This window comes from Leptosomus discolor, chromosome 1, assembly GCF_034619465.1.
Source record: "Leptosomus discolor isolate bLepDis1 chromosome 1, bLepDis1.hap2, whole genome shotgun sequence".
In the NCBI taxonomy this organism is placed as follows: Eukaryota; Metazoa; Chordata; class Aves; order Leptosomiformes; family Leptosomidae; genus Leptosomus; species Leptosomus discolor.
In genome coordinates, this window is record NC_141391.1 from 47046522 (window position 1) to 47073740 (window position 27219).

Genomic DNA, 27219 nt, shown 5'->3' on the forward strand with positions numbered 1-27219 from the left:
TAAGATGGCCAATTTGATCTACGGCGTATTTGTATTATAAGTGCATTCAACCAACTAGAAAGTGTTTTTACTGGATATTTCAGTGGTTCTGTCCTTCAAAACCACTCCGTAAATGAGCTACTTTCTCTTTACTGACTACAATGGGAACCTAGGAAGAATCCTCCATGCCTGCAGTGAGCCTTCATGACAATCCTTCCATGACTATAGCTTAAACAGAGAAATAATAGCTCTCTAATAGAGAAAGAAGGCAGCAGAGCAGTATTTTAAAATACTGTTGCTTCTGCCTAGATTTATTCTATGCAACAAGTAAACACGTAAACATTTTTATGAAGTTCATTGTACTACTCCCATGCATTTAAAGTGATGGGGGCAGGGGTTACATGGGGAGAAAATATTAATAGAAACAGATAAGTATCATCTGTTCCACTATGGAGGAATTTTCAGAGGTAACTTTGGATTCCTTAGGCATTGAATGCTCCCTTCCTCCTTTAGCCAATATGGACAGAACTCTTTGCAGCAGTCTCTAACTGTTGGCTAGACATGCATCTCTTAAAATTTAACTGTAAGACCAACATGTTTAGCTATATTTACAGTTTAGGGACTGGAGAACCAAAACTACTGTTCGTATTATTTCATGCTGAACATTAGTAGCAAACACAGTTGAATAAGGTTAACATTGGTATCATAGTCATGTAGAATACAGAAAACAGACAAACAATACTGGCCTATTATTACCTTTTCTAAACAAATAAATTGCTAGTTACACTTATTTTTTCTTACATTTTTCTCAATGGAAATTATTTACGTTTTTTAATCAGAACTTTGTCAATTTAATTACCAACTTACCTTGTTGCGTGTTTTTACTTTCAATTTAGTCTTCTGTTTCCTTTTCAATTTTTTCTTGCTAAAAAGTTTCTTACTTCTGAAAAAGAGTAGAAAAGCCATGAGAACAAAAGAATTAAACTCCCTTCTGTACCCCATGGTAAACAGGAGCACCAGCAGAGGAAAAAAATGTCAGAAGTCCTCTAAAGTTTTTCCTCCTAAGCAAAGGAAACCAACAGGCAGAATTTCAGAGTATAAATCAGAATATGAAGCACTTAAAATGATGTTTTCCTAATGCTCCACTGAATTAAGAACCTTTACTCTCATCGATTTAAACAGAATATATGCTAGGATAAACAAAAAATCCCTATATTTTATACTGGTTTACCCTACTGTTTCTATTACAAGTTTCCATTAGTGCCACACCAATACCAGAAGCAAAAATTATTGACAATTCTCAGTAATACAACTTGTTAGTACAGAACACATATGTTTTGTGAAGTCTTTACCAGACAAAGATTCAAGCCTTCCAAGTCAAAAAGGAAGCTTTAAAAATTAATCATTTGGCAGCAAATTCAGTTGGTGGAAAAAACTGCAACTTCTGAACAAAGGTTTTTTAATTTTTGTCTGGACTTTCGCCACCCCCAGCTTACAGACTTTTCATTTCCATCCCTTTACATTACAGCTCTAGCTAATACACGCTCCTCTAATCCTCTTCTGCCCACACCTTGTTCCTATCACATTCTTTTTCTCCTTCATTTTACTACACAAAAAAAATAAATAAAAAGACACCACAGAAAAAAAGACACCATACACACTCATATATTTGTTTTGTTACCATCACTGAGATTACTCTGTTTGAGGTGCATGCTTTTTAACCTACTCTACATTTCTCTGGTCTGTTCAGATTACAAACCCTCTGCAAAAAAAACGGCGGATGTTACCTGTGCAGCATACACCTCATCCCCTATAGGACTTCAAGCAACAGCTACTAACATTCCTCTGTGCCACTTAAACAGTACTCAAATAGTTTACAGTTCAGATTAGTTAGAAAAATAAAACTCTGGAATCTGAAAATCACAGGCAGTAAGAAGTTGCACTTTCAGGTAACAAATTGGAAAGAGATTGAGACTCAGAGGAACCTTAATATTTTATTCAAAGAACTTTGTTCTACATAAAAATTTTGAGGGACTAAAGACCTATCACTTGCTACTCTCTCCTGTACAGCATTCAGACTGCAAGAGTATACAAATTGCTTGGTCCAGCAGTCAAAAGCTGGAAACCAAAGTTTGACCAATGGCCTCAAGTCAGAAAACAAGCTCTAACAAAGAACTCCTGTGGAGTATCCCACGAAAGCTGCCTACTAGAAATTTCATCACCTTTCCCATCTTCACCTATTAACAAAGAGAGAAGTACATCCCTCGTCAAGACACTTCCTGCAGAAACAAACCATCTCACCACTTTTCTTATAAGGAACCACCACCATTATCCTGGAGTTAAGAGAAGTGATTCAGTGAGGGGAAACCCCCACCCTTCCCAGTAAGTTAAAGCTTATAAAGAGAACCTAGATGACCTCCTAAGGCTCCTTCAGTGGTAAAGTTTTAATATGCAACAGTATACAGTATTTAAGACACAGGGGGGAAGAAATTTCATCCAACCTTTAATATCCAAATTTCTATAATCAAACTCCATAGTCCATTTCACTACTTTCACTTACATTAGATAAGTTTTTCTTCCTTAGCTTTTAATGCAGTTAATTCTTATTCTGCTGTCAAAGATGAAGAACAGTGCAGTCCCTTCCATTCTGTAGCCACTCAATCTTCTTCTCTGGACCAATTAACCTTTTATGAAACTTTAACCCTAACGTTAACTGCAAAAGTCCTGATTTATTTTGGACTTGTTCTGGGCTCTCTAAGTCCAAACCACATTGACCAAAACTGAAAACAGTACTTATTATTTGCTGTTGTGAAATGGAAAAAGAATTGCCTCATATGCCTCCAAAGTGACACTTCTAACTGTACTCCAGGTATTATTTGGCAGCTTCACAGCAATATGGCACAGCAGACCTATGTAACCCAGAGTAACTTAAAAACATCTTCCTGCAAGCCTCCAAACTGAGCATCCAATACTCTTTATCTAGTTGTGCTGTTAATTATGCCTTTTAAACATAATACAATTTGCATTTACCATAGACAATTTGAAAAGCATTGCTTTTCTCTTTTTTTATTTTTTAAAAGGACATTAACTCACATTGTCAAGACATTTAAAATTTAATCCTACCTGACCAAATCCTTGCAAACTCTCCAAATTTGTTATAAACTGTAAACATTATAAGTACTTTTTCATCTTGTAAATATCTCACAGGACCGGTCCCCATATTTTTGTATCTATTTTTCTGCATGTATGTATACATCTACAAACCGCTCAAATCAAGCCTTCCTCCCTGCCAAGATTGGGCTCATTTCCAAAGCAACAAAACCCCCACCATTTTGCAGACTAACTTCATTTGTCAATGATACCTAGACAATGATTTCTCCAATTGGCAAGCAGGAAAGATCAGCAATGGGCTTATTTCCTCCTTCAGATGCCAAGTGGTGGTGCTATGATTTCCCTCATTCATACATCAACCATTAAAGATGCTGCAAGTCTAAACTTTTCCTAGGCATTCCATGGTAGCAAGTCATTATCTTCAGCAAGTTTTAGGCCTGAACAGGTTTTTACATGGAAACAGCTTGGGTACAGAAATCCCATTTTGAGAATCCACTTCTCTCTATTTTTTCTTAAAAGCTCAAGGATAGTGAAGTCTCAATGTTTTTACTGGGAAGCACACATTCCCTCTGTATCCAAACAAAACTTCAGAACTAGTAAGTGATTAATTAAAAAGTAAAAAAACCTCATCAACACTAGTTTTATAAACAGTTCTGGGCAACCTATCATTACTATGCATAATACTACTATGTTTATAATGTATCTGCATATAACATATAAAGATATATACAATTCTCCACAGTTCTACTCTTATATACCATTACCCCAAGAGGTTTTAACATTCAGACAGAAAGGACAAAATATGGGGAAGTATATCAACGAAAAACAACGTTAAGCAGATTATGGGTAATTTCCTGTTGGAAACCACATGTGTTAATTATAAGCCTGGCTCTTCTACTGCGTGAAGATTAACAAGACCTGAGACAGCTTGGTTGGATTTTTTAGCTAAATTCTTAATTACATTTTTGGTTAACAATAGTAAATTGCTGTACACTGCCATTTGAAAAGGTCCTGAAACTCTATGCTGACAATCTGCTTCCAGTGGCAGAAGGCCTTTTGCCTTTAACTTTTAACTCAGCTGTTGATACAGTTTAGTTAACACAAACCAAACACTGATTATCAGCAAATCTTCAGCAGGTTTTCTGCAAATTACTTCAAGCCATTCGAACATTTGAGACTAAGTCAGCAGTTTTGAATTGAACCGCAAAGGAAGTGCAAGTCAAATGCATGCAGAACACGAAGATACCTTGACAACAAAATAATTGTGGCAAATGGACCCAAAGAAAGAGTGAATAGTGCTATTACAGCCTTCACAGAAAAATCTGTTGTGAATAAAAGCAAAGACCTAAAATGTTCAACTCTGGAACATGGAACAACTGTCTCAAACCAAAAGGGAGAAAATGGGAGGGTGGGCAACAACCGAATGCTGGACAACTTAAAATAGGTAAAAGAACTGTTAAATTACATGTTTGCAACTTCTATTCAACTTTGTGTCACCTGTAGGAGAAGGAAGTAAAAGCATGATTAGTTTATTTGTTTTCAAACCAGAAGTAGCATTAGCTAGTACTTGCAGTATTTGCTGCATTATTAGGGGGATGCTCTTCAGTTGTCTCAACACCATTGCTCTTACTCTGTTCAAAAGAGCTGAGGAAATGTAAACAGAGCATCTTCCCTCAAAGTCACAACAGTCCTGAATTGCAATTCATAAGCTTAAATTTGAGAAGGAACCTTTATGTGCTGAGTGCTCCCCCCCTCAATGTTGTCATTGAATTACTCAATACGGGTTACCATTATGTTAACCTTACGTTAATAGTGTCACACCTGCACAAGCTCTTCTAGGCTATATGTTACACTAAAGATGTCACTGATGAGCAGAAAAAAATATCATTCTGTCTCTGCCGCTGAGGCCGAATAGGAACAACAAAAGTGTCATTCAACTGCTGCCTGACCTAAAACCTTTGCTTCTATCTGAAATGTATTACCACGGGCCACGGTAGCCAGTACAGCACTGGGCCCACTCTACTGTTAATTAAATCTTCAAGTACACTTTTGAAAAATGAGCGAATTTAGCAAGTTGCATGTTAATACATGCTACAATTTTTTTAACTTCCAACTGACTTTGACTCAGTGTATTTGTCTAAACTCACTTGCTCTGGTGTAATGGCTAAGCATCTTTGGGAAAAAGTACACTGTTGACAGGAGAGGTCTTATCAAACTCGTGTTGTGTCCAGACAAATGACAAATATACTGTATTATTTAGTTTCCATAGCTGCTGACTCCGCACAGATAGCTTAAGCATTCAAGGGCTAGTGGAAATGCTCTCAAGAGGCAGCAACTACTCAGTAACAGTGAAATGAAACAATCAGATTTGTGATACCAAATAATTCTTTTGTTCCCTCCACTTGGTGAATTATTGCTTCTGGTGGTCAATTTGGTTGGACAAGAAGCAGCAAGCATATTTTTCTGAACAACCCAAACTGAAATCCCAAGCTGAAATTGTCAAGTAGCCCACAACTGCAAGCTATTATCACTTATGTAGTCAACATCATGTCTCAGGGTCTTTCATCACAGAATTAAGTTCCTTAAAAAGCTCTAAATCTACCAGAACAGTTTACTCAAGGGCAGTGAAATGTGAGTACTGACATGTGGACATTGGTTGAAAAGTAATGAACTCATGTTTCCTCCACTGTCTTCCTCAGTTGTCCCAGACTGAGTAACAGCGCAAGATCAGCAATACTCATTTTTATGTGCAGAAATCACATAACAACTAGTGCCATTTGGCAGCTTTCTTTGTACAGGTATATTACTGCCATAAAGGACCTACAAATAACAAAACACATTATCCAGAGGTTGTTACTACATGATGGAATATCATGTTTGCCATAAAGGCAACGGGACTACAGAAAGACTAATCGGTCCAAAGCAGTTAGATATCAGCCACAGTGTCCCATCTTATCTACCTTAAAAGTTCTGCCCAGCCAACTCAGGTTGGTCAGGGAAGTATCCGACTTGCAAAAGTTTATATGCCTTTGTGATCTTCTTTTTGAACAAGTGTATTACAACATCTGATTTCTTCACCATCACCCAACAGCACACAGAACCACCGCTACTCCTAAGTTGCCACTGGAAAACTGAAGTACTACAGACTTATTTACAAAAAGGAGATGGGGGAAGAAAATACTATTTTGAGTACACAAAGCTGTAACAATACAGAATGACTTCCCAGAAAATGTCATGTCTTCATTATTCTCTTCTTTTAGTCTCTGGGAGGTATAAAAATATACTTCGAAGAAAGTATCAAAGACAGTAATTTTCACTTCCTACCATGTAGTTTGATGGTTTTCCTTTACCTTCCCACATCCAAACTTCACCAGAACTTTTATCACAGTTGTCGCAGAACATCAACTGGATTGTCCTTGTCCTTTTTGTGATTCGGACAAAATACAAAACAGTTGAAGGTGAGCCAACTGAGAGCTGAAGGTTAGGATTAGAGAGCAGACCAATATGACCAATATTCTTTTGGGTGCCTGCTACACACAGCCTGATCAGGAAGAAGCAGATGAGTCCAGCAATAAACCTCATAGGCCCTGGTCCTTAAGGGGGATGTTAACTATCCCAATACCTGCTGGACAGGAATACAGCAGGGCACAAGCAATGCAGGAGGTTTCTGGAGCACAAGGGTGATAATCTCATGACACAGGTGATCAAGGAGTCAGCAAAGGAAGGCACTTGGCTGGACTTGACACTTAAACAGGGAAGAACCAGTCGGGTGTATGAAGGCTGAGGGCAGTCCTGGATGCAGTGACAGCGCACATGAAGTTCAGGAACCTGAAAGAAAGGAGCAAGGCAAAAGCAGGATCACAACCCTAGACTTCAGAAGAACAGACTTTGGCCTGTTAGTGACCTACTTTGAAGATTCTCATGGGATACAGTCCCCTGAAGAGAAAGGGGCCCAGAAGAGCTGGTTGATTTTCAAGGTTCACTTCCAAGCTCAAGAATGGTCTGTTCACACATGCAGGAAGTCAAACAAAGAAGACAGGACGCCTGCATGGATGAACAAGGAGCTCCTGAGAAAGCTTAACCATAAAAAAGAATCATACAAGAGGTGGAAGCAGGGTCATGTCACTTAGGACAAATACAGATACACTGTCTGAGTGTTCAGGGATGGGGTTATAAAAGACAAAGCCCCCCTGGAGTTCAATCTGGCAAGGGACATGAAAGACAAGGTTGGCTTCTATAGGTGTATCAGTAGCAAAAGGAAGACTAGGGAAAAATGTGAGCCTAATGCTGAATAAGTTTGAGCCTGGTCACAAGGGACACTGGTCACCTACATGTTTACTGGTAAAACTCAACTTGAGAAATGCCATGTTCCTGAGACCAGAAAGTCTGAGCAATAATGTCTCACCCTCAGTGAAGGAAGTTCAGGTTAGAGAACAAGATCATCAGGGAGCTGCAGTACCTCCCCTATGAGGACAGGCTGAGTGACTTGGGCTTGTTCAGCCTGGAGAAGGCTCTGGGGAGATCTTATAGCGGCCTTCCAGTACTTAAAGGGAGCCTACAGGGAAGATGGGGAGGGACTCTTTATCAGGGAGGGTAGTGATAGGACGAGGAGTAATGGTTTCAAACTGAAAGAGGGTAGATTTAGATTACATCTCAGGAAGAAGTTCTCCACTGTGTGGGTGGTGAGACACTGGAACAGAGAAGCTGTGGATGCCCCCTCCCTGAAGTGTTCAAGGCTGGGTTGGATGGGGCTTTAAGTAACCTGGTCCAGGGGAAAGTGTCCCTGCCCATGGCAGGGGGGTTGGAACTAGATGATCTTTAAGGTCCCTTCCAACCCAAATCATTCTATGATTCTGCAACCTGACAGAGTGCACCCACAAATGCTTAAGGAGGCAGCTGATGATACTGCAAGGCCACCCTCAGTCTTTAAAAGGTCACAGCGATTAGCATAGGTACCTGAGAAGAAAACAAATGCCACTCATATCTTCAACAAGGGCAAGAGGGAAGATTGGAGGATCCAAACATACAAAGGTCAAGCTCGTGATAGCCAATAGTCAGCTTGGATTTATGAAGAGGAAATCATGTTTGACCAACCTCCACAATGAGAAGGCTGGCTAAGTGCATGACTGCAGAGCAGTGGATTTTGTTTATTCCAACTTTAGTAAGGCTTTTGACACTGTCAGTCACAACATCCCCATACACTGATGAAGTACAAGCTAGATAAACATGGACTGAATACAGGCCAAACTGCTAGTGTCAACGGGTTGTGAATGATGGGCACCTTCAAGTCAGTTTACAGATAGTACAAAACTTGGAGGAGTGGTTGATATACCAGAGGGTTGTGCTGCCATTCAGAGGGACCTCAACAGGCTGAAGAAATAGGCCACCAGTAATCTCACTAAGTTTAACAAAGGGAAATGTAAAGTCCTGCAACTGGAGAGTAACAACCCCAGGCACCTGTATACACTGTCAGCCAACTGACTGGAAAGTGGCTTTAGAGAAAAAGACCTATGGGTCCTCACAATGGACATACTAACCATGGACCAGTAACATTACCTCTGAAGCAAAGAAGGCACACAGCCTCCTGGGCTGGGTTAGGAAAAGTGTTGCCAACAGGCTGACAGAGTTGGCTCTTATGCTCTACACAGCACTGGCAACGTCATATCTGGAGTACCGTGACCAGTTTTGGACTTAACAGTACAAGAGAGACTTGCTTACTGGAGTCCTGAGAAGGGCCACTAAGGTGCTTAAGGGACCAGAGCATCTGTCATCCGAGGAGAAATCAATCAAGCAGAGATTGTTCAGCTGGAAAAAGAGAAAACTTGGGGGTGGGGTGGAGTGGAATTTTCTCAATGTGGATATATACCCAATGGGAGAGAGTAAAGATGATGGAGCCAGACTCTTCTGACTAATAGCAAGTGACAAGCTGAAGGATCAGATGGGAAAAAAGTGCAATACAGTAAGTTCCATTTAAACATAGGAACTGTAAGAGTGGTCAAACACTGGAACGTGTTGCCCTCAGAGGCTATAGATTCTCCATCCCTAAAGATACTCAAAATCCAACTGGGCAGTGTTCAGACCAACCTGCTCTGGTTGATACTTTGAGCAGTAAGGTTGGACTAGATACTCTCCAGAGGTCCCTTCTAATCTCAGCTATTCTATGATCCTCACTGTTTACATACTAAAGTAAAATTTGACTGCACAATAAATGTGCTTGTACATTGTGGAAAGAGTACATTTTTTTCTCATTCTGAGTTTAGCATTTTTCCTGGTGTCATGCCATGTTTCTGATTAGGCTTCCAAGTACAGACATCCTGAGCTTTTCATCTGTTCACCACCTGGATCAGCAAGCATACAGTAAATTCAGGCATAAGAGCAGACTTCTATGGGAATTAGTCAGCATATTCAAACCTATAATACTATGCAAATCTAACAAGAGAACAAGGGATGAAAACCACTCTACTGCACTTAAAATATATGCCTGTATTAAGACAAGCCACTCACTTGAATTGACCCACACTTTCTTGGACATAACCAATGCCCGAGAGTATAATAAGAAGTGCATGACAAAGAACATGCTTACACGCAACAGTCAAGAGTTTCTCTGTGCAGATGGATCAATGTGGACACTGTGTACAGGTTCTTTACCAAGACTTTTCCAAACTTCAGTGGTACAGAAAACTTGTGCATGTCCCCAGGCAATATGAAATATAATTTGACAAGTGGAAGGTACTCTAGAATCAGTGTCTGGAAAAGGAAACTTTGAAAACAGTGTCTGGAAAGGACCCTAAAAGTCAGGCTTTCCATTCTCTGGTCCAGCACAGGACTAGTCAAACTCCACTTCATGCCTAACAGGTGTCTTCCCTGTGGAGATATTAAAACACTGCCAATGATCACACTTCCAGCATGCCCTAAGTAATCCTACTCTAAAGCTCTTTGTGAGGTCTTTTCTAAATCACCCTTATAGCAATTAAACGTTTTTTTTTGGGGGGGGGTTACATCTTTATTGTAGAAAAATCAGGTTATTTCCTCTTTTTCCACTTCTAGCTTGAATTTATTTCAAGTCTTAGGAGAAAGAAGACTTCTATCAATTAAGCAGTCTCAGTTCCTTCAGCCTAAACCACAAATCATTTAAATCACTGACATCTAATTTCACTATTACCTCGTACTCATAACTAGTCCTTCTTGTTGAGAAAGAAAACCAAAAAATAAGCCCTACAATGCTGAAGTGCAAAGAAAAGATCAAGAATTACTTCAGGTGTCCTACACAAAAAGTCTCTCTCATGCATTTTGGAAAAAAACCTGAAACGCTCCAACAGCATGACACTGCTGAATCACATTCACTTTATAACTCTATATAACGTGAAGAACCTGTCATGAGGAACTTCTACCTTATCTTTTATTCACTCTTGTTTTTACATTTGTGCTTACTGGTTGTTTCGGGGTTTTTTTTGAAGCTAAGCATTTGCTGAGGTTATCATCTTCATTATATCTGCAATCTTTCCCAGCTTTGCATCCTCTCTGAACTTTTTCCACCTACAATCTCAATTCCAACACCGAAATTGTCCATGAGGAGACTGAACCGTTCAGGACCTAGGACAGATCCAGGTGCGCAACGAGAGCTAAAGGAAACACAAAGGAAAGAAAGTTCAACAGAAGTTTGGGACAAAGAAGCAATGGCTCACATAAGGCAGTTGACAATGATAACAAAATAAAGGAAGTGGGCAGAGATTTAATGGCCTATCAGAGCTTTAATAGCCTAATCAATACATGGAGAAGAGGTTTTACGACCAGAGAACTAAATAGCAAGAAAAGTCTGTGGAGTCTGGATGTTGGCAAGGAGATGAAGAGGTACCAGTGACAAAATGCAAACACTGAATACTGTTCTAAAACATATCAAAGTTTCTGCTTGTCTTGCATACTCCCTATTTTGGCACCTCTCCACATTTACAGAAGCTACAATCTTAAGCAGCCTTACTTCTACAAACTGGAGGAATACTTTCGCTTGAAAGCAACAACCCCTCTTAAGAGCCTCCATGTACATAAACTCCTGTATTTAGCTAAGCATTAAGTGTCCTTCCAATGAAAATCCCCTTTGATTTCACCAACCTCAATGTGATCTCTGCTGTTACTTCAGCTGCCAAGAATCCTAAGTATCTACATGAGAAACTGCATTACAACACATTCCATAAAGATACTCAAAGTAAAAAACTTGCATAATCAAAACGCTATATACCTTCTAAAAGTTGGCATACAGAAAGCGTCACTTAAAGGTAGGTGCTTTAAGATTACATTTCTACTGTAAAATGAGAGATGCTCCAAAAATGGCTCAAGTACTAAGTCAAATCTATACTGCTTAACTGCTAAAACTGTCCTTAGGTCACTTGTAGGTTACTCCATCTAACTCCCTCCAACACAAATCTACCAATTAGTGTGAAAGTGGTTCAAGTCAACTGGACTCAGCAAATGTTTCATCATGTTTAGAGGTTTCCCTAGAGTACCTTACAACTGAACATTCCTAAGGCTTTCTTTGCTTTACTTTTTGCCTTTGCAGATACCTCCCTTTGATGACTAAGTAGCCATGGCTAATCATTCCTGCTACTACTGAGATATCCAACATGCTTTCAACCATGGGTACAGTGTCAGTAGACTGAAATAAAGAAGAAAAATAAATACCATTCAAAAAACCCAACCTGTTCTTGTCTTGATAAAGGTCTGCTTACAAACAATAGTTTCAAAAGCTTTTTCATGCTTCATTTTTCATAGCACCTACAATAATATCTATCAAGTTTCCAAAAGGACTTGCCCTAATATAGTTGACACAGAACAAAATATACATGAACTGAAAACTGGTGCACAAATATGTATCATACAAATACACATAAACTCCCTCAGTGTATTAGCAAGCTTTATGAAATACACATGCGCACACAGAGGATATATTATGCCATATCCTTCCATCACAAACTGACACAAAAATGTAACTTACAAATCACAAATAGAAATAGAAAAAAATCCAAGAATGTACACTGCTGAAGAAATAAATACACTCATCTAAATCCTTTTACTCTAACTTGGCAACAAAATCTACAGAATTCTTCAGAAAAAATGCCTTTTGCTAACACTGGTTAATATCGTTAGGTTTTAGAATATTTCTGGCAAGGCAACACTTGCTCTGTGAAGTATTTAATGAAAAACACCTCTATGAAAGCAGTTGCTTGAGCTTCCCTTCCTCTTTGCACAGTTGCAGGCAAGACAGGAAAAATAAGTTACTGCTTCTGCCAAAATCACAGCCAAAGCAGACCAGTTGCATGACGGTTGGCTCACAGACCATATTTTTGCCTGTTGTGATACGTTAGAAGTTTGAATATGATACTTGCTAGCAAAAGAAAGAATAAAAGTGGAAGACAGGTTGCAGAAGAAGCAAGCTAGGATTTTGGAACAATATCCCCAAACTGAGGACTAATTGCCACTAGACACTCACCCACTACCCCAAGCAAGACTCCAGTACACAAAAGACCTTAAAAAAGCTTAAAAAAACTCTAAGTCATAAATAATTTACATTTGAATCTTGTTACCATGCAGCTCTTCCTACAACAATTTTACGATAAATCTGTAGCTTTAACCTATTTAAAACTGCAACCACTGTTACCTTTTCAGTTCCCCTCATATTCCCTTTATTTCTATTGAGCTATAGCATAGAGGTCCAATACATGTTTCTACAAATTACTAATATTACTTGGCTGTAGTGATCACGAGATGGTGGAGTTCAGGGTCCTGCACGGAAGGAGCAGGGCAGTAAGTAGGATTGCAGCCCTGGACTTCAAGAGAGCCAACTTCAGCCTCCTCAAAAACCTACTTGGAGGAATCCCATGGGCTACGGTTCTAGAAGGCAGAAGGGCCCAAGAGAGCTGGTTGCTATTCAAGCGGCATTTCCTCCAAGCTCAAGATTGGTGCATTCCGATGAGGAAGAAGTTGAGCAAAGGAGGCAGAAGGCCTGCTTGGATAAGCAAGGAGCTTCTGGAAAAACTCAAAGGGAAGAAAGAAATTTACAACAGGTAGAAAAAGGGGCTAGTCACTTGGGAGGAATATAGAAACACTGCCAGAGAATGCAGGGATGCAAGGAGGAAAGTTAAGGCCCACTTGGAATTAAATCTACCCAAGGATGTCAAAAACAACAAGAAGGGCTTCTTCAAATGTATTGGTAGCAAAAGAAAGACCAGGGAAACTGTGGGCTCATTGCTGAATGAGGTGGGTACCCTGGTGGCGGAGGATATGGAGAAGGCGGAGTTGTTGAATGCCTTCTTTGCATCAGTCTTTACTACTAAAGCTGGCCCTCAGGAATCCCTGACCCTGGCAGTAGGGGAAGAAATCAGAAGAAAGGAAGACTACCCCTTGATCAAGGAGGACTGGGTGAGGGACCTTTTTAGGTAAACTAGACAACCACAAATCCACAGGCCCTGATGGAATGCACCCACGAGTGTCGAGGCAGCTGGTAGATGCCATTGCAAAGCCACTCTGTCATCTTTGAAAGGTCGTGGAGGAAAGGACATGTCCAAGGACTGGTGGACAGCCAATGTACCTCCAATCTTCAAGAAAGGCAAGAAGGAAAACCCAGGAAACTACTGGCCAGTCAGTCTCACCTCCCTTCCTGGGAAAGTGATGGAACAGCTCATTCTGGCTGATCTCTCCAAGCACATCGGAGGAAAAGATTATCAGGAGTACTCAGCATGGATTCACTAAGAGCAAATAGTGCTTGACCAATCTGATAGCCTTCTACAACAAAATGACTGGCTGGGTGGATGAGGGGAAGGCAGTGGATGTGGTCTACTTTGACCTTAGTAAGGCCTTTGACACTCTCTCCCATCACATCCTCACAGGTAAGCTTAGAACTGTGGGTTAGATAAAGGGACAGTGAAGTGGGTTGAGAACTGGCTGAAGGACAGAGCTCAGAGGGTTGTGATCAGTGGTGCTGGGTACAGCTACAGGCCTGTAATGAGCGGTGTTCCCCAGCGCTCAGTATCAGGGCCTGTCCTATTCAATGTATTCATCCACAACCTAGATGAAGGGACAGAGTGTATCCTCAGCAAATTTGCCGACAATACAAAGCTGGGAGGACTGGCAGATATGGCAGAAGGCTGTGCTGCCATTCAGCAAGATCTGGACAGGCTGGAGAGCTGGGTGGAGATTAACCACATGAAGTTTAACAAGGGCAAGTGTAAGGTCCTGCACCTAGGGAGGAATAACTTTATACACCAGTACAGGTTGGCGGTCGACCTGCTTGAGAGTAGCTCTGCAGAGAGGGACCTGGGAGTTTTGGTAGATAATGGGATGACCATGAGCCAGCAATGTGCCCTTGTGGCCAAGGCCATCGTGGGGTGCATTAAGGAGTGCAGCCAGTAGGTCAATGGAGGCCATCCTCCCACTCTACTCTGCCCTGGTAAGGCCACACCTGGAGTACTGTGTCCAGTTCTCGGCCCCTCAATTCAAGACAGTCAGGGAGCTACTAGAGAGAGTCCAGCAGAGGGCTATTAAGATGATTAGGGGGCTGGAGCATCTCTGATATGAAGAAAGGCTGAGACCTAGGGCTCTTTAACTTGGAGAAGACTCAGAGGGTACCTTATCAGCTCTTATAAATATATGAAGGGCAGGTGTCAAGAGGATGGGGCCAGGCTCTTCTCAGTGGTGCCCAGTGACAGGACAAGAGGCGATGGGCACAAGCTGGAACACAGGAAGTTCCACTTGAACATGAGGAGGAACAGCTTTACTCTGAGCATGGCAGAGCACTAGAACAGGCTGCTCAGAGAAGTTGTGGAGTCTTCTTCTCTGGAGATACTCAAATCCCATCTGGGCGCATTCCTGTGTGACTTGCTCCAGGATAACCTGCTTTGGCAGGGAAGTTGGACTAGATGATCTCCAGAGGCCCCTTCCAATTCCTACCATTCTGTGATTCTGTGATTAACAACAAAAAAAGGGCTAAGCAGAATCTCCATCCTTTACTGGATGCAGGGGAAAACATAGTGACAAAGGCTGAAGAAAAGGCTGAAGCACTTAATGCCTTCTTTGCCTCAGTCTTTAATAGTATGACCAGTTATTCCCAGGGTACTCAGCTCCGTGAGCTGGAAGACAGGATGGGGAGCAGAATGAAGCCCCTATAATCCAAGGGGAAATGGTTAGTGACCTGCTACACCACTTAGACACACACAAGTCTATGGGAGCAGATGGGATCCACCCAAGGATACTGAGGGAGCTGGTAGAAGCACTCACCAAGCCACTCTCCATCATTTGCCAGCAGTCCTGTCTAACCAGGGAGGTCCCAATTGACTGAAGGTTAGCAAATGTGACACTCATCTACAAGAAGGGCCAGAAGGAGGATGCGGGGAACTACAGCCCTGTCAGCCTGACCTCAGTTCTGGGAAAGGTTATGGAGTGGTTCATCTTGAGTGCCATCACGCACACGTACAGGACAACCAGGTGATCAGGCCCAGCTAGCATGGGTTTATGAAAGGCAGGTCCTGCTTAATCAATCTGATCTCCTTTTATAACAAGGTGATCCACTTAGTGGATGAGGGGAAGACTGTGGCTGTTGTTTACCTGGACTTTAGCAAAGCCTTTGACAGTTTCCCACAGCATTCTTTTGGAGAAACTGGCTGCTCATGGCCTAGACAGGTATACTCTTCACTGGGCTGAAAACTGGCTGGATGGCTTGGCCAAAAGACTTGCGATGAATGGAGTTAAATCCAGTTGGTGGTGGCCAGTCACAAGTGGTGTTTCCCAGGGCTCAGTATTGGCACCAGTCTTGTTTAATATCTTTATTGAGGATCTGGATGAGGTGACTTGAGTGCTCCCTCAGTTAAGTTTGCAGGTGACACTAAATTGGGTGGGAGTGTTGATCTGCTCAAGGGTAGGAAGGCTCTGCAGAGGGATCTGGACAGGCTGGATCAATGGGCAAAGGCCAACTGTACAACATTCAACAAGGCCAAGTGCCACATCCTGCACTTGTGTCACAACAACTCCATGCAGCGCTACAGGCTTGGGGATGAGTGGCTGGAAAGCTGCCCAGTGGAAAAGGACTTGGGGGTGCTGGTCAACAGGCAGCTGAACATAAGCCAGCAGTGTGCCCAGGTGGCCAAGAAGGCCAACAGCATCCTGGCCTGTATCAGAAATAGTGTGGCCAGCAGGCATAGGGAAGTGATCGTGCCTCTGCACTTGGCACTGGTGAGGCCGCACCTCGAATACCACGTGCAGTTTTGGGCCCCTCACTACAAGAAGGACACTGAGGTGCTGGAGCATGTCCAGTGAAGTGTAATGAAGCTGGTGAAGGGTCTGGAGAGCAGGTTTTATGAGGAGCGGCTGAGGGAACTAGGGTTGTTTAGTCTGGTGAAGAGGAAGCTCAGGGGATACCTTATCGCTCTGTACAACTACCTGAAAGGAGGTTGTAGTGAGGTGGGTGTTGGTCTCTTCGCCTAAGTAACAAGTGACAGGACAAGATGAAATTACCTCAAGTTGTGCCAGGGGAGGTTTGTATTAGACATTAGGAAAAATTTCTTTACTGAAAGAGTGGTTAGACATTGGAACAGGCTGCCCAGGGAGGTAGTGGAGTCATCATCCCTGGAGGTATTTAAAAGAAATGTAGACATGGTGCTTAAGGACACGGTTTAGCAGTGGACTTGGCAGTGTTAGGTTTACAGTTGGACTCAATGACCTTAAAGTTTTTTTCCAACCTAAATGATTCCATGATTCTACATTTCCAGTAGCATGAGGACCACAGCTCCACTGCAAGAACTGATTGTTGAGCACTCTGTGTTTGTTCCCTGTGACACCTCCTGTCAGAAGACAGGTAAACCTCACATAGACCCTTTCTCCTTGTGTTTTATTTTCCTAAGAATTACAGATTCACAGAATCATTAGTTTTAGAAGGGATGTCTTGTTAACAGAATCATTTGTGTTAGAAGGGACATCTTGAGGTAACACTTTTTTTTACTGTGAGGGTGACTGAGCACTGGCACAGGTTACCCAGCAAGGTTGTGCAGTCTCCATCCTTGGGGATATTCAAAACTGTCTGGACATGGTCCTGGGCAATTGGCTCCAGGTCACCCTGCTTGAGCAGGGGGCATGGACCAGATGAAGTCTGGAGACCCCCTCCAACCTCAGCTATTCTGTGATTCTGGACTGATTCTATCAAACCTCCTGCTCAAGCAGGGTCAGATAGTGTAGGCTGCCCGGTATCATGTGCAGTTGGATTTTTTTTTGTATCTCCAAGGAGGTATTAAACCTCTCCGGACAACTTGTGCCAGTGCTTGACCTCTCCCACAGTGAAAAAGTGCTTTCTTGGAATGCACTGGACTTTCATGATTTGTGCCCATTACCCCTTGACCTGTCAGCGGGCACTACTGAGAAGAGTTTGGCTCCCTCTTCTTCATTCCCTGTCTGCATTGATAAGATCCCCCTAAGCCTTCTCTTCTCCAGGCTGAAAAGTCCCATCTCTCTCAGCCATTCCTTATAAATGAAGTGTTCCAGACCTTTATTCACCTTTCAGACCCTGCACTGGACTCTATCCAGTATGTCTGTCTGTCCTGTACTGGAAAGTCCAGAACTGGACACTCCAGATGCAGCCTCATCAGTCCTAAGCAGAGAGCACCTCCTTCAACCTGCTGGCAACACTGCAGAGCAGTCTTCTAGCTGGTCAACTCCCCTGGGGTTATTCCTCCTCTGATGCAGGATTCTGCATTTCTCCTTGTTGCACTCCATGAGATTCCTCTCAGCCCAATTCTCCAGTCTGTTCAGATCACGCTGAGAGGGATCCCTCTGTCATGTATGAGCAACTCTTCCCAGTTTTGTACCATCTGTGAACTTGCTGGGGGCACACTCTGTCCCAGCATCCAAGTCATAAATGAAGATGCTAAACAGTGTCGGCCTCAGGATCAGCTCCTAGGGTACACTACTGACAACTTGCCTCCAGCTGGACACTGATCACAAACCTCCAGGTCCAGACATTCAGCCCATTCTCAACCTACTTCACTGTCCACTTACCTAACTGATACTTTGTCAGCCTGGGGATGCTATGTGAGACAGTATCAAAAGCCTAACTCAAGTTGAGATAAGAACATCCATGCTCTCCCTGCCGTGAAGGTATCTGTAGATTACCTAGTGTTACTGAGAACTACTGGGAGCACTATTACTTTTCTTCAAGGGCTACAGATTTTTAAAGGAACTCAGCAGTGAGAATCATTGAAGAGGAAAACTGCTCAGCTTGATGGGCAGATCTCAAAACACTAGAGAGCACAATCAATTTCTCCCTCAAGTAATAAAAGCTTGGTATTTTTTGATTGTCAACAATATTACCCACAGATGACCTCAAATATTTAAAATTATTGATATCATCTTCATTTAGTAAGCCTACAATCTAACACTTGACAAACTGCTATTTTTAGGAAAGTAAGCAGTAACTCAACTGTCATTCTAACAGCCATGTGTCTGCCCTTCAAACCATTACCAGCTTATGTGCTATCTTCTTTGCATTATTAATTAAGCATTCTGATGTGAATTTTCATCCATGCCAATATAAAAGGAATGTCAGTGCTTAAGCAGTATATCTACAAATGGAAATCACCAAAACCCGTCACCTAAATCCGTAATCAGGGTAAGGAACATCAACTGCAATCCAATTAAGACAAGCTTAGAGGAAAACAAAGGCAGACCAGTAGGACAGACTATATTGGGCTTCTAAGGCATTTGAAAAGAAAAGGTTAAGAAAACTCACAACAAAAGGAGACTGAGGGATTTGACAGAACACTGTCTGGAAATGAATACAGAGGTACGTATAGTTAAGACATCAAACATCTGGAAAATGGGCAAAACTAACAGCCACATTACTATCATCTGGAACTCCTCCCTGCATGCTGGTCCAGACAAAAAAGGCTAACTTACTGCTTGGTTGTTCAGTTGGGATTTTAAGGTGATAGTGCTTGTGAGCTGAAATTGCACATCTTTTTAATCATGACTTATAACTCAGAACTATTTTACTATCACATTAACTTTTTAAACAACTAGTTTTTTTAAAAACAACAACAAAAAAAAAAACCCTGTGGCTTTGGTTAAACCACAACAGAAAGAAATGGGTTATTCTATCTTCTAGAAAATCCTTTCTAAAGGATCCTTAGAAGGCCTCTCCAACACAGTCTGAAACGTAAATACTGCAGGTTCTATAAATGAAATTAAAACCCACCTACACAAGTAAAATGGATCTGATTTTCATTTAACTATGACAAAGTGCTAAAGTACAAAACAGTATCTGGATCCCTTTTATAACTGAAAAGGCTTCCGGAACAGCATAAATTTATCTCATATAAACAAAGACAACACACAAGAAAGCACCCCTACAACGTCTTCTCCACACAAAGAGAATGGTCTCTCAGTACAACCACTGAAGTTGTACTTTCTTTTCTGTAATTACCTAACTGTTCTTTATTTGCTGCAATGTTATCTATGCAATTAGATCTGTAAGAACACAAGCAAGGAAAATATACTGCCTCAAGTTTTTCAGTGTAGAGAAAGTATTTCTATATCCCTTACCCTTAACAAACATTTTTAGGATTCTGGTTTTTGGAGTTTTTAATTTAAAAAGTAATTCAACCACAGCAACAATGACAATATCTGCACCTTTCGCCACTGTCCTATAATCGCCAAAACCAAAGTGTGCACAAAGCTATCTTACATAGAATCATACCAGCAGAATTTCAATTTAGGGAAGATGCTCTATGAAGTTTAAGAAGAACTGTACTTATTAAGAAAAAGTACATCACTAGTGGTTAACAACAGTAAAACATCCTTAGAGTGATCACTATTGCAAGTAAACCAAATAAATTCTCCATTGTCTTCACTGAATAGCAGAAGACGCAACCACCTAGTGCAAACAACTGAAAACTCACCAGCTGACAGCTGTCAATGGTCTACCCTGTATAACAGTATATTCTAGAAATAAAATGGGACAGAGAATTGATTGGTTTGAAGAGAAATGGCGTAGACACATGACTACTCTGAAAACATACAAGCATAATGAAGATGTATGAGCACATCTGCTAGAAAGAATAATGCATTGGCTAGTGGGACAGAAAGGAGAGGCAAAACCAGGTAAGACGTGAGTCATAAGTAACAATACACTTAACTCATGGTGAAACAATCAAAATAAGAAAGAAGAGGCTGAAATAATAAAAACAGGAGAATAAGGTATTTATTTAAGAATATGCTCATCTCAATGTAATGTAAACAACTGGCTGCAAATCTGTGCAAAGACAGTCGTTGGCTTAAAGGCTCAACAACAGAAAAGATGAGTGATGTTATCAACTGCAACAAAGAGAACACTGAAGTAGTAAAATGAAGAGTTCAGGGTTTGACTCTGTTAAGGTTAAAACTGTTAGCTAGACATTTTTCCAGACTGACAAGAGATCATGACCAAAATAATCTAAATACCATGGCACTGCAGCACAAGTTAGAAAAGAGGCTTCCAATTATTTTTGTTTGTAAACTTACAAATTTTTTCAGTAGTGGTTTGGATCACTTTAACGAATTTAAATTACAAACTATTTTTTGACCTTATGTTACTTTGTATTGGCTTTGGCTAGGACAGAGTTGATTTTCTTCAGAGTAGCTTGTAGGTGCTTGTATGTTTTGAATTTGTGATGAATAACACATCTATGGTTTGGCTGTTGCTGAACAGTACTTATACAGCATCAAGGCCTTTTCTGTTTCTCACACAGCTCCGACAGTGAGTAGCCTGAAGGTGCACAAGAAGCCTGGAGGGGACACAACCATGACAGCCGACCCCAACTGCCCAAAGGGATATTCCATACCATATGCTGTCATGTTCAACAATAAAAGCTGAGGAGAAGAAGAAGTAAGGGGGGAACATTCACAGTGATGTTTGCCTTCCCAAGTCACTGTTACATGTGACAGAGCCCTGCTTTCCTGGAGATGGCTAAACATCAGCCTGCCAATGGGAAGCAGAGAATTAATTCCTTATTTTGCTTTGCTTAGGTAAAGCAAACGCTGTATGCACATTAAACTGACTTTATCTCAACCCACGAGTTTTCACACTTCTGTCCCTCCAACTGTCTCCCCCATCCCACTGCAGGTGGGTGACTGACCAGCTATGTGGTGCTTAGGTACCTACTGGGGTTAAACTACAACACCCTTTCATAGAATCTATAAAGTACTTTCCAAGAGTTCAAAAACCTCATTTCAAAATCCATTACCTTACACAGTTATGCTTGGGAACACAAGTCAAGAGAAGTTAAGTGAAGAAAATGAAAATAAGGAATGGCACTAATGTAATCACAGGGCTCCAGTTTTATGTGGGAACAACAAACCTGAATTTTTCTTTCTTTTCTAAGGTGTACAACTGGTATAGAGTTAGATTTATCAAATTAGTACAAAAGAAAAGTCCTCACAGTATTCTAGGTCAAAGTAGTCATCAATATACTAGATGCAAAGAAAGAATTATCATTCAGTTATAACAATAAAAACTAATTAAGTCCATCAACACAGTCATCAGTCTGAAGGGAGGCAGTGAGCTGTAACATGCTATTCACTACGAAATACTTGCTACCAAGAAAAAAGCTTATTAACCATATTAACATGCTTCATAACATACGAAATATTAAATCTAAATGTACAGAAACCATATACCTTAATGTAGCCACCTACAGCACAAGGAGCCCATTCTCCTGTGCCAATTTCTAGTATTCATCTTTTGGAGGGGCACAATGATAGGAACTGGCTGTGAAAGACCACTGGGAAAGATGAGGTGTGAAAGAGTATTTTTACCATATAAAAACTGTAGTTAATTGTAAGACTACTATTTCAACCAGCACCTCAGTGTGAAGCAGTGTTTACGGTAAGCACGGTAAGAAAGAAAAAGACAAAAATGCAACTATGTATTTAAGAGATGCTGCAAGGGATCAAATTTCCAAAGTAAACTAAGGACGTGGAAAAACAGTTTGCATGAAGTATTTCAGTACCAAAGACTGTATTACTGATACGTCATATGTGCCTTCTATAAAGACATACATAGTCTTGAAATTACTGGCTTGGCAAAGCCTATGTAGTCACATGTCAGGAGAAGAATTTACTAAAGAAACATCTTCAAAACATTTTGGCCAGGAGGAAGATCATAATATGGAAGGAAAAACAAAACCCAACGCCCACAACGGATGGTTAACACAGCAGAAACACAAATTCAACATCACGTTAAGTATGCAGGAAGCACATTTACTACATTTAACACAGCTAGCAGTGAGGAAGGGTAACTTCTCAAATTGCTCCAGCTCCAGCCTAACTTTAACCGCTTATATTTGCCACCTAACAGACCATTACCACTCCAGAGCAGATAGTATAATTGAAACTGAAACTTTAACTGGCATTTCCTCTCAGTTCAAAAACAAAATAAAACAGAGCACTCAAAAAAACCCATCACAAACCAACAATAAAAAGAAATAAAACACACACACAGATCATTTCAAATCAGAAGGTGTAAGAATCACAGATTAGAAAGTCCGAAGATTACTGAGAATAGGGAATCAGACTTGGCACAGAAATTACCAACAGAATTCATACATCTTTAAAAAAAATGGAAGCAAAGTCCAACTCCAGTTGAGAAATAATCAAAGACTTATTTTTGCTTAAATTGCCAGCTGTAGCCATTTTGAAATAAATTAGAAAAATAAAAATCAGTCACTGGTTAAAATATTAAGCAGAATATACCAGAACTGTTGCAGATATAATATGCTGATTCCTCTCCTATTCCACTTAGGAGTTGTATTTACTTATGTTTGCACACTAAAATTCCAAGGTTTTGTGAACTTCAGCAGAATATTCAAGTAATGTTTGTTGGTTTAAAGTGGAAGAGACTTCATTATCCATTGGAAAAAGACCCACAAAATTCATGCAATGACCTCATGTGAATTTAACTACTGAAAGTGTAACTCAAGTGTAATACTTGAGTCAGACGTGTTGCCCTGTTAACAACTTTAATGTACAGATAACAACACCTACAATCACATTCCCACAAATATTCTCATCAGTAATCCCCAACCTGACATGCATAAAGGATAATTTATTTTAAAAGTTTAGAACACATTAAATATAGTATTTTGGAACACAGAAGACGAGATCCTCAAAGGTGGCAACGATATCAGGAGATCACCAAACATTAATCCAATGATAAAGGCAAATGATGTAAGACCTTACCTATGCCTGAAAAGCGTCCACAAGAATGCGGAAACCCAAGAGCGGGTAATGGGATTGAAAAAAGAGTCAATAGTCTGCTGTCATTATTATTTACCTTACTAAAAAGACACTTCCTGAGACCATTACCATATGAACACTAAAAAGGCTTACCCAATAATGACTGAAATACTAGAGCTCAATAGTTAGGTACCCAATACAAATGATTCAGCAATAAACTGATTACGTGGCGAACTCGTCAATCTTCTCCACAGGTAAGCATTCAAAATGTCACTATTGCAGAGTACAAATACCATAGCTGCTGCTGCTACTTGGCGCACTGCCACACAGGCACGCTTTCATAGCTTAAAAAAAAAACTTACAATTTTTTTGTAACTTCTGTTCAATTCCAGTTCAGCCTATAATTGAACTTTTAACTGAAGAGCAAAAGGTTGCACATATTTATTTTGGATTAACAAAATATTACTAACAGGGGGAAAAAAAAATAAAAAAAAATTGAGTCACCCAATGAGATTCTATCATATGCACTAATTCCTTTCCAAACTACACACTTTCCTTCTAAATGAAGAAGCTGAAGGACACATGACTAGAAAAGACAAAGGTGTCTTTTAGTATCACTGGGTATGTAAGGCTGCTTCAGCCTCTATTTTTGTGAAAATGAAATGCCAAATATTTTCACGGATTCCAGGTTGGTTTTTTTTTACTTTTTCAAATCGTTTATTACATTATTTATATATATACATACTCAAATAAAATAAACACTTTAAGCCTCTTAACATAGTATTATTAGCTTCTTTCCAGCTTCTATTTTTTTTCTATGCTAATGCTGCACAAATACAAACCATGTTAGACTAAGCAACTGCTACAGGTTTTTTAAAAGAACTACTATGTAAAACAGTTTTCCTTATCAGAATATAAGGTAAAGAAGAAAAGCAAAAATATATGGGTTCAGTTGTTAGTTAATCCCTATTAACCAATAGCACAATATAGTATTAAAACATTACTGTATTGCAGCTAAAAAGCCTACAGCAGACAGTAACTCTCGCCAGCTTTTCCAATCCACAGGTTAGCTTAATGTAAGACTCATCAGCACATCAAAGTTTTTAAGTTTACGTAAGAACTTGCTTATTTGCTTTTTTTGTAAGATGATATTTACAAAACACAAGGATTGAAAAGCAGAATAGAATAGAATATTTCAGATGGAAGGGATGTAGAGAGCAAACCTTTTCACAGGAATAAGCAGGAAAACGTAGTATGTAATGCATAATACTTCCACCCACTCAGAACCCAGTGTATGAGACAACACTCCAACAACATGAAGTTTTTACTTGCCCTCTGAAGAGGCTAATACTTCCTACTAGCGTTCAACAGACTTTCATGGCTACACTAGCCAACATGCCATTACAAGTCATTTTCATACATTTCAGTAGCCACAAAGCAGAGACTACAAACTAGGCACATGCAGAGTAGATTTATCTTCCAAACCAATCTTGACAAGTCAGTTCCCCACTGCTAGTAGTACTGTAACAGATTCTTAACACTGTTATCTGAGCAAAGGTGGCTGCATGTTAAATCACAGGATTAGCTACTTTTTTCAGTATCCTTTCATAAAATTATTAGACTGGCACTAGTGACAAAGAGAGCAGTTTCTCTGCTCCCGCCCCTCTGTACATAGATCTCTGTGCAACCCTTCACCTCACACTGTCACACGCACAATCACAAGGTGAACCAGATCAGGGAATTAGCCTGGATTACAACAAACCATTTTTTGCCAAGTTAATTTTAATCCAGAGCAACTCTCTAATCTGTTACTGCAAGAGACTATATAAATAATTACGTCAACGTGGCAGGGGAAACAAGTACACTGACCGAAGAGTCTCCTTCAGAGTGTTCATGACACCACAGCCAGTATCACATGAGGAAATGCAAAGCACTGCTAGTTCTGCTTCAAAGCCAATTACCACATCCTACTCAACACCTGATATTCATCACTTTCAGATGACAGCCAGCACAAACACCTTGCAAATGCGATATTAATCTTACTTGTGACTTTCAGATAATCTCCACACATTTAATTTCCTTGTCTATGCACAAGCATTTTCATACTGCTTTCTAGTTCTTCATAAACATCAAAGTCAGGTTTGAAATAAAAGCACCCACTGAGGTAAGTGTTGGTCACACCACGTGAAGTGCAGGGCATAATTTTGTAGACCTGAAGCAAAAATTCTGTGTCGACAAGTAGGTTGCACTATCATTCTTCAAATTAGTCTTCTTGGAGCACAGAAAGAACTTTATCAATGTTCATAAGCCAATTTGTTTAGTTTTTTAAGCTACTTCAAGATATTTTTCTAGTCACGAATGCTCTTGTTGACAGATTAAGAGGCTTCAGATTTTCCACATGGATAAAAAACAAATTAAGACTCTTGTTAGAAACTGTATTATCTTAACCTCCAATTAATGTATCTGTCACTTATCTACTGTAGCAAGTAAACAGTCCCAGATCACTTTAAAGCATCTCTTTATAAAATGTTTGGGATTTTTACCATTTTTGTAAAAAAGCATTTTTGACCATTTCTGTTTAAGACTACCAGGTGGCTGAAGTTCTCAAACCTCAAATTGCGGTATTTTGACACTAGTATGGAGAAAGGGTGGAGATCATGAGCAGTACCTTGGCTCCCATCAGCTTGATATATGAGATGTTGGGGGTAAGTACCAAGAGATGGCAGGCAACTAGCTGATTATTAAATATTCCTCCTCTCAAGTGTCCTACGATACACACTGGCTGTATTCACCAGTATTAACTAGCTGTCATTTACTTACCAACAGCTTAATATAACCTGTTTCCTCTGTATGAGGAGCCTGGCTTCTTTGATTCGCTCTAAGATGACACAAGGTAGCCAAGATGCATGACTAAATCTAGCCCTCAAGAATAAAGACATACAGTAACTGCAAATGTCACTATTTCTTTTAACCAGCATTCTCGTAAGAATCTGCTAGTAAGAAACAGAACCCAAAATAACGCAATCTATGGCGTCTTGGAGTTAAAAGTAGTTATTTTAAGAACACTGATTAAAAGAAACTAACATTTACACCCACCTCAAGCTAGTATTTTCTACAATTGTAAGTATAAGAGATACCAGCTGAATTATCCTCAAACCAAAAAACATGGAGGACACAATGAATTCAAAACTACAGCTTTAAAAAAATACAGACACATTCAGCCAAGATTCAGACAGCTATCTGAACACCACAGAGCAATCGCACAGCTAATTTCTTCACATTTAGTAGTTTCCTTACACTTAGCACTTGCAGCTCCAGGATTAAATGATACAAATCTCAAAAGCAGGAAGGGAAGATTTAAAGGAAAAAGCACAAGCACTGAACTAAGGAATATATGGGGTAAGAAAATGCCCACAGGCCTACATAGGGGAAAAAAAAAAAAAGAGAACTATAGTTTCCCTGTCATATACTCTGACAAGAACTCGGTAATTCGAAAGATGTCAAATGCCAATGTTAACAGTCCACATTTGCAGCATTTGCTGTAAGAAAATTGGGAGTCTTATGTTTTTCTTTTAGTTTCTTACGGTAATTCCACTCCCAGACACAGCCTTTCGGGGGGGGTGGGGTGGGGGGGGGGGGGTGGGGGGGGTGGTGGTGAAACAAGCCCTGCTGTTCCAGTCAGACTGAAAAAAAAAACCAAACCGAAGCAGCGAACCGCTTAGTGCTTTACAACCGTTTACAAACTCGAAACAACGGTGACTCAAATCTCTCCTTACGATCCGGCCACCCACATCACAGCTTCAGGCCAGCAGAGGCTGAGAACACAGGAAGGTGCCGGTTTCGTGTCATCCGCAACCCCAGCGACCTCCGGAGGGAAACAATGGG

The 27219-nt window shown here is 40.4% G+C and overlaps 1 protein-coding gene across 3 annotated transcripts in view; it reads right to left on the reverse strand.

Moving 5' to 3' along the window:
• Positions 1–27219, reverse strand: part of MYCBP2 (MYC binding protein 2) — a 204668-nt gene that overhangs the window by 175861 nt on the left and 1588 nt on the right. For all 3 annotated transcript variants that reach the window (XM_086476678.1, XM_086476666.1, XM_086476671.1), the window contains exon 2: positions 847–922. In XM_086476678.1, coding sequence (XP_086332804.1) covers positions 847–922 — 76 coding nt within the window. The remainder of the gene's footprint in view (positions 1–846; positions 923–27219) is intronic.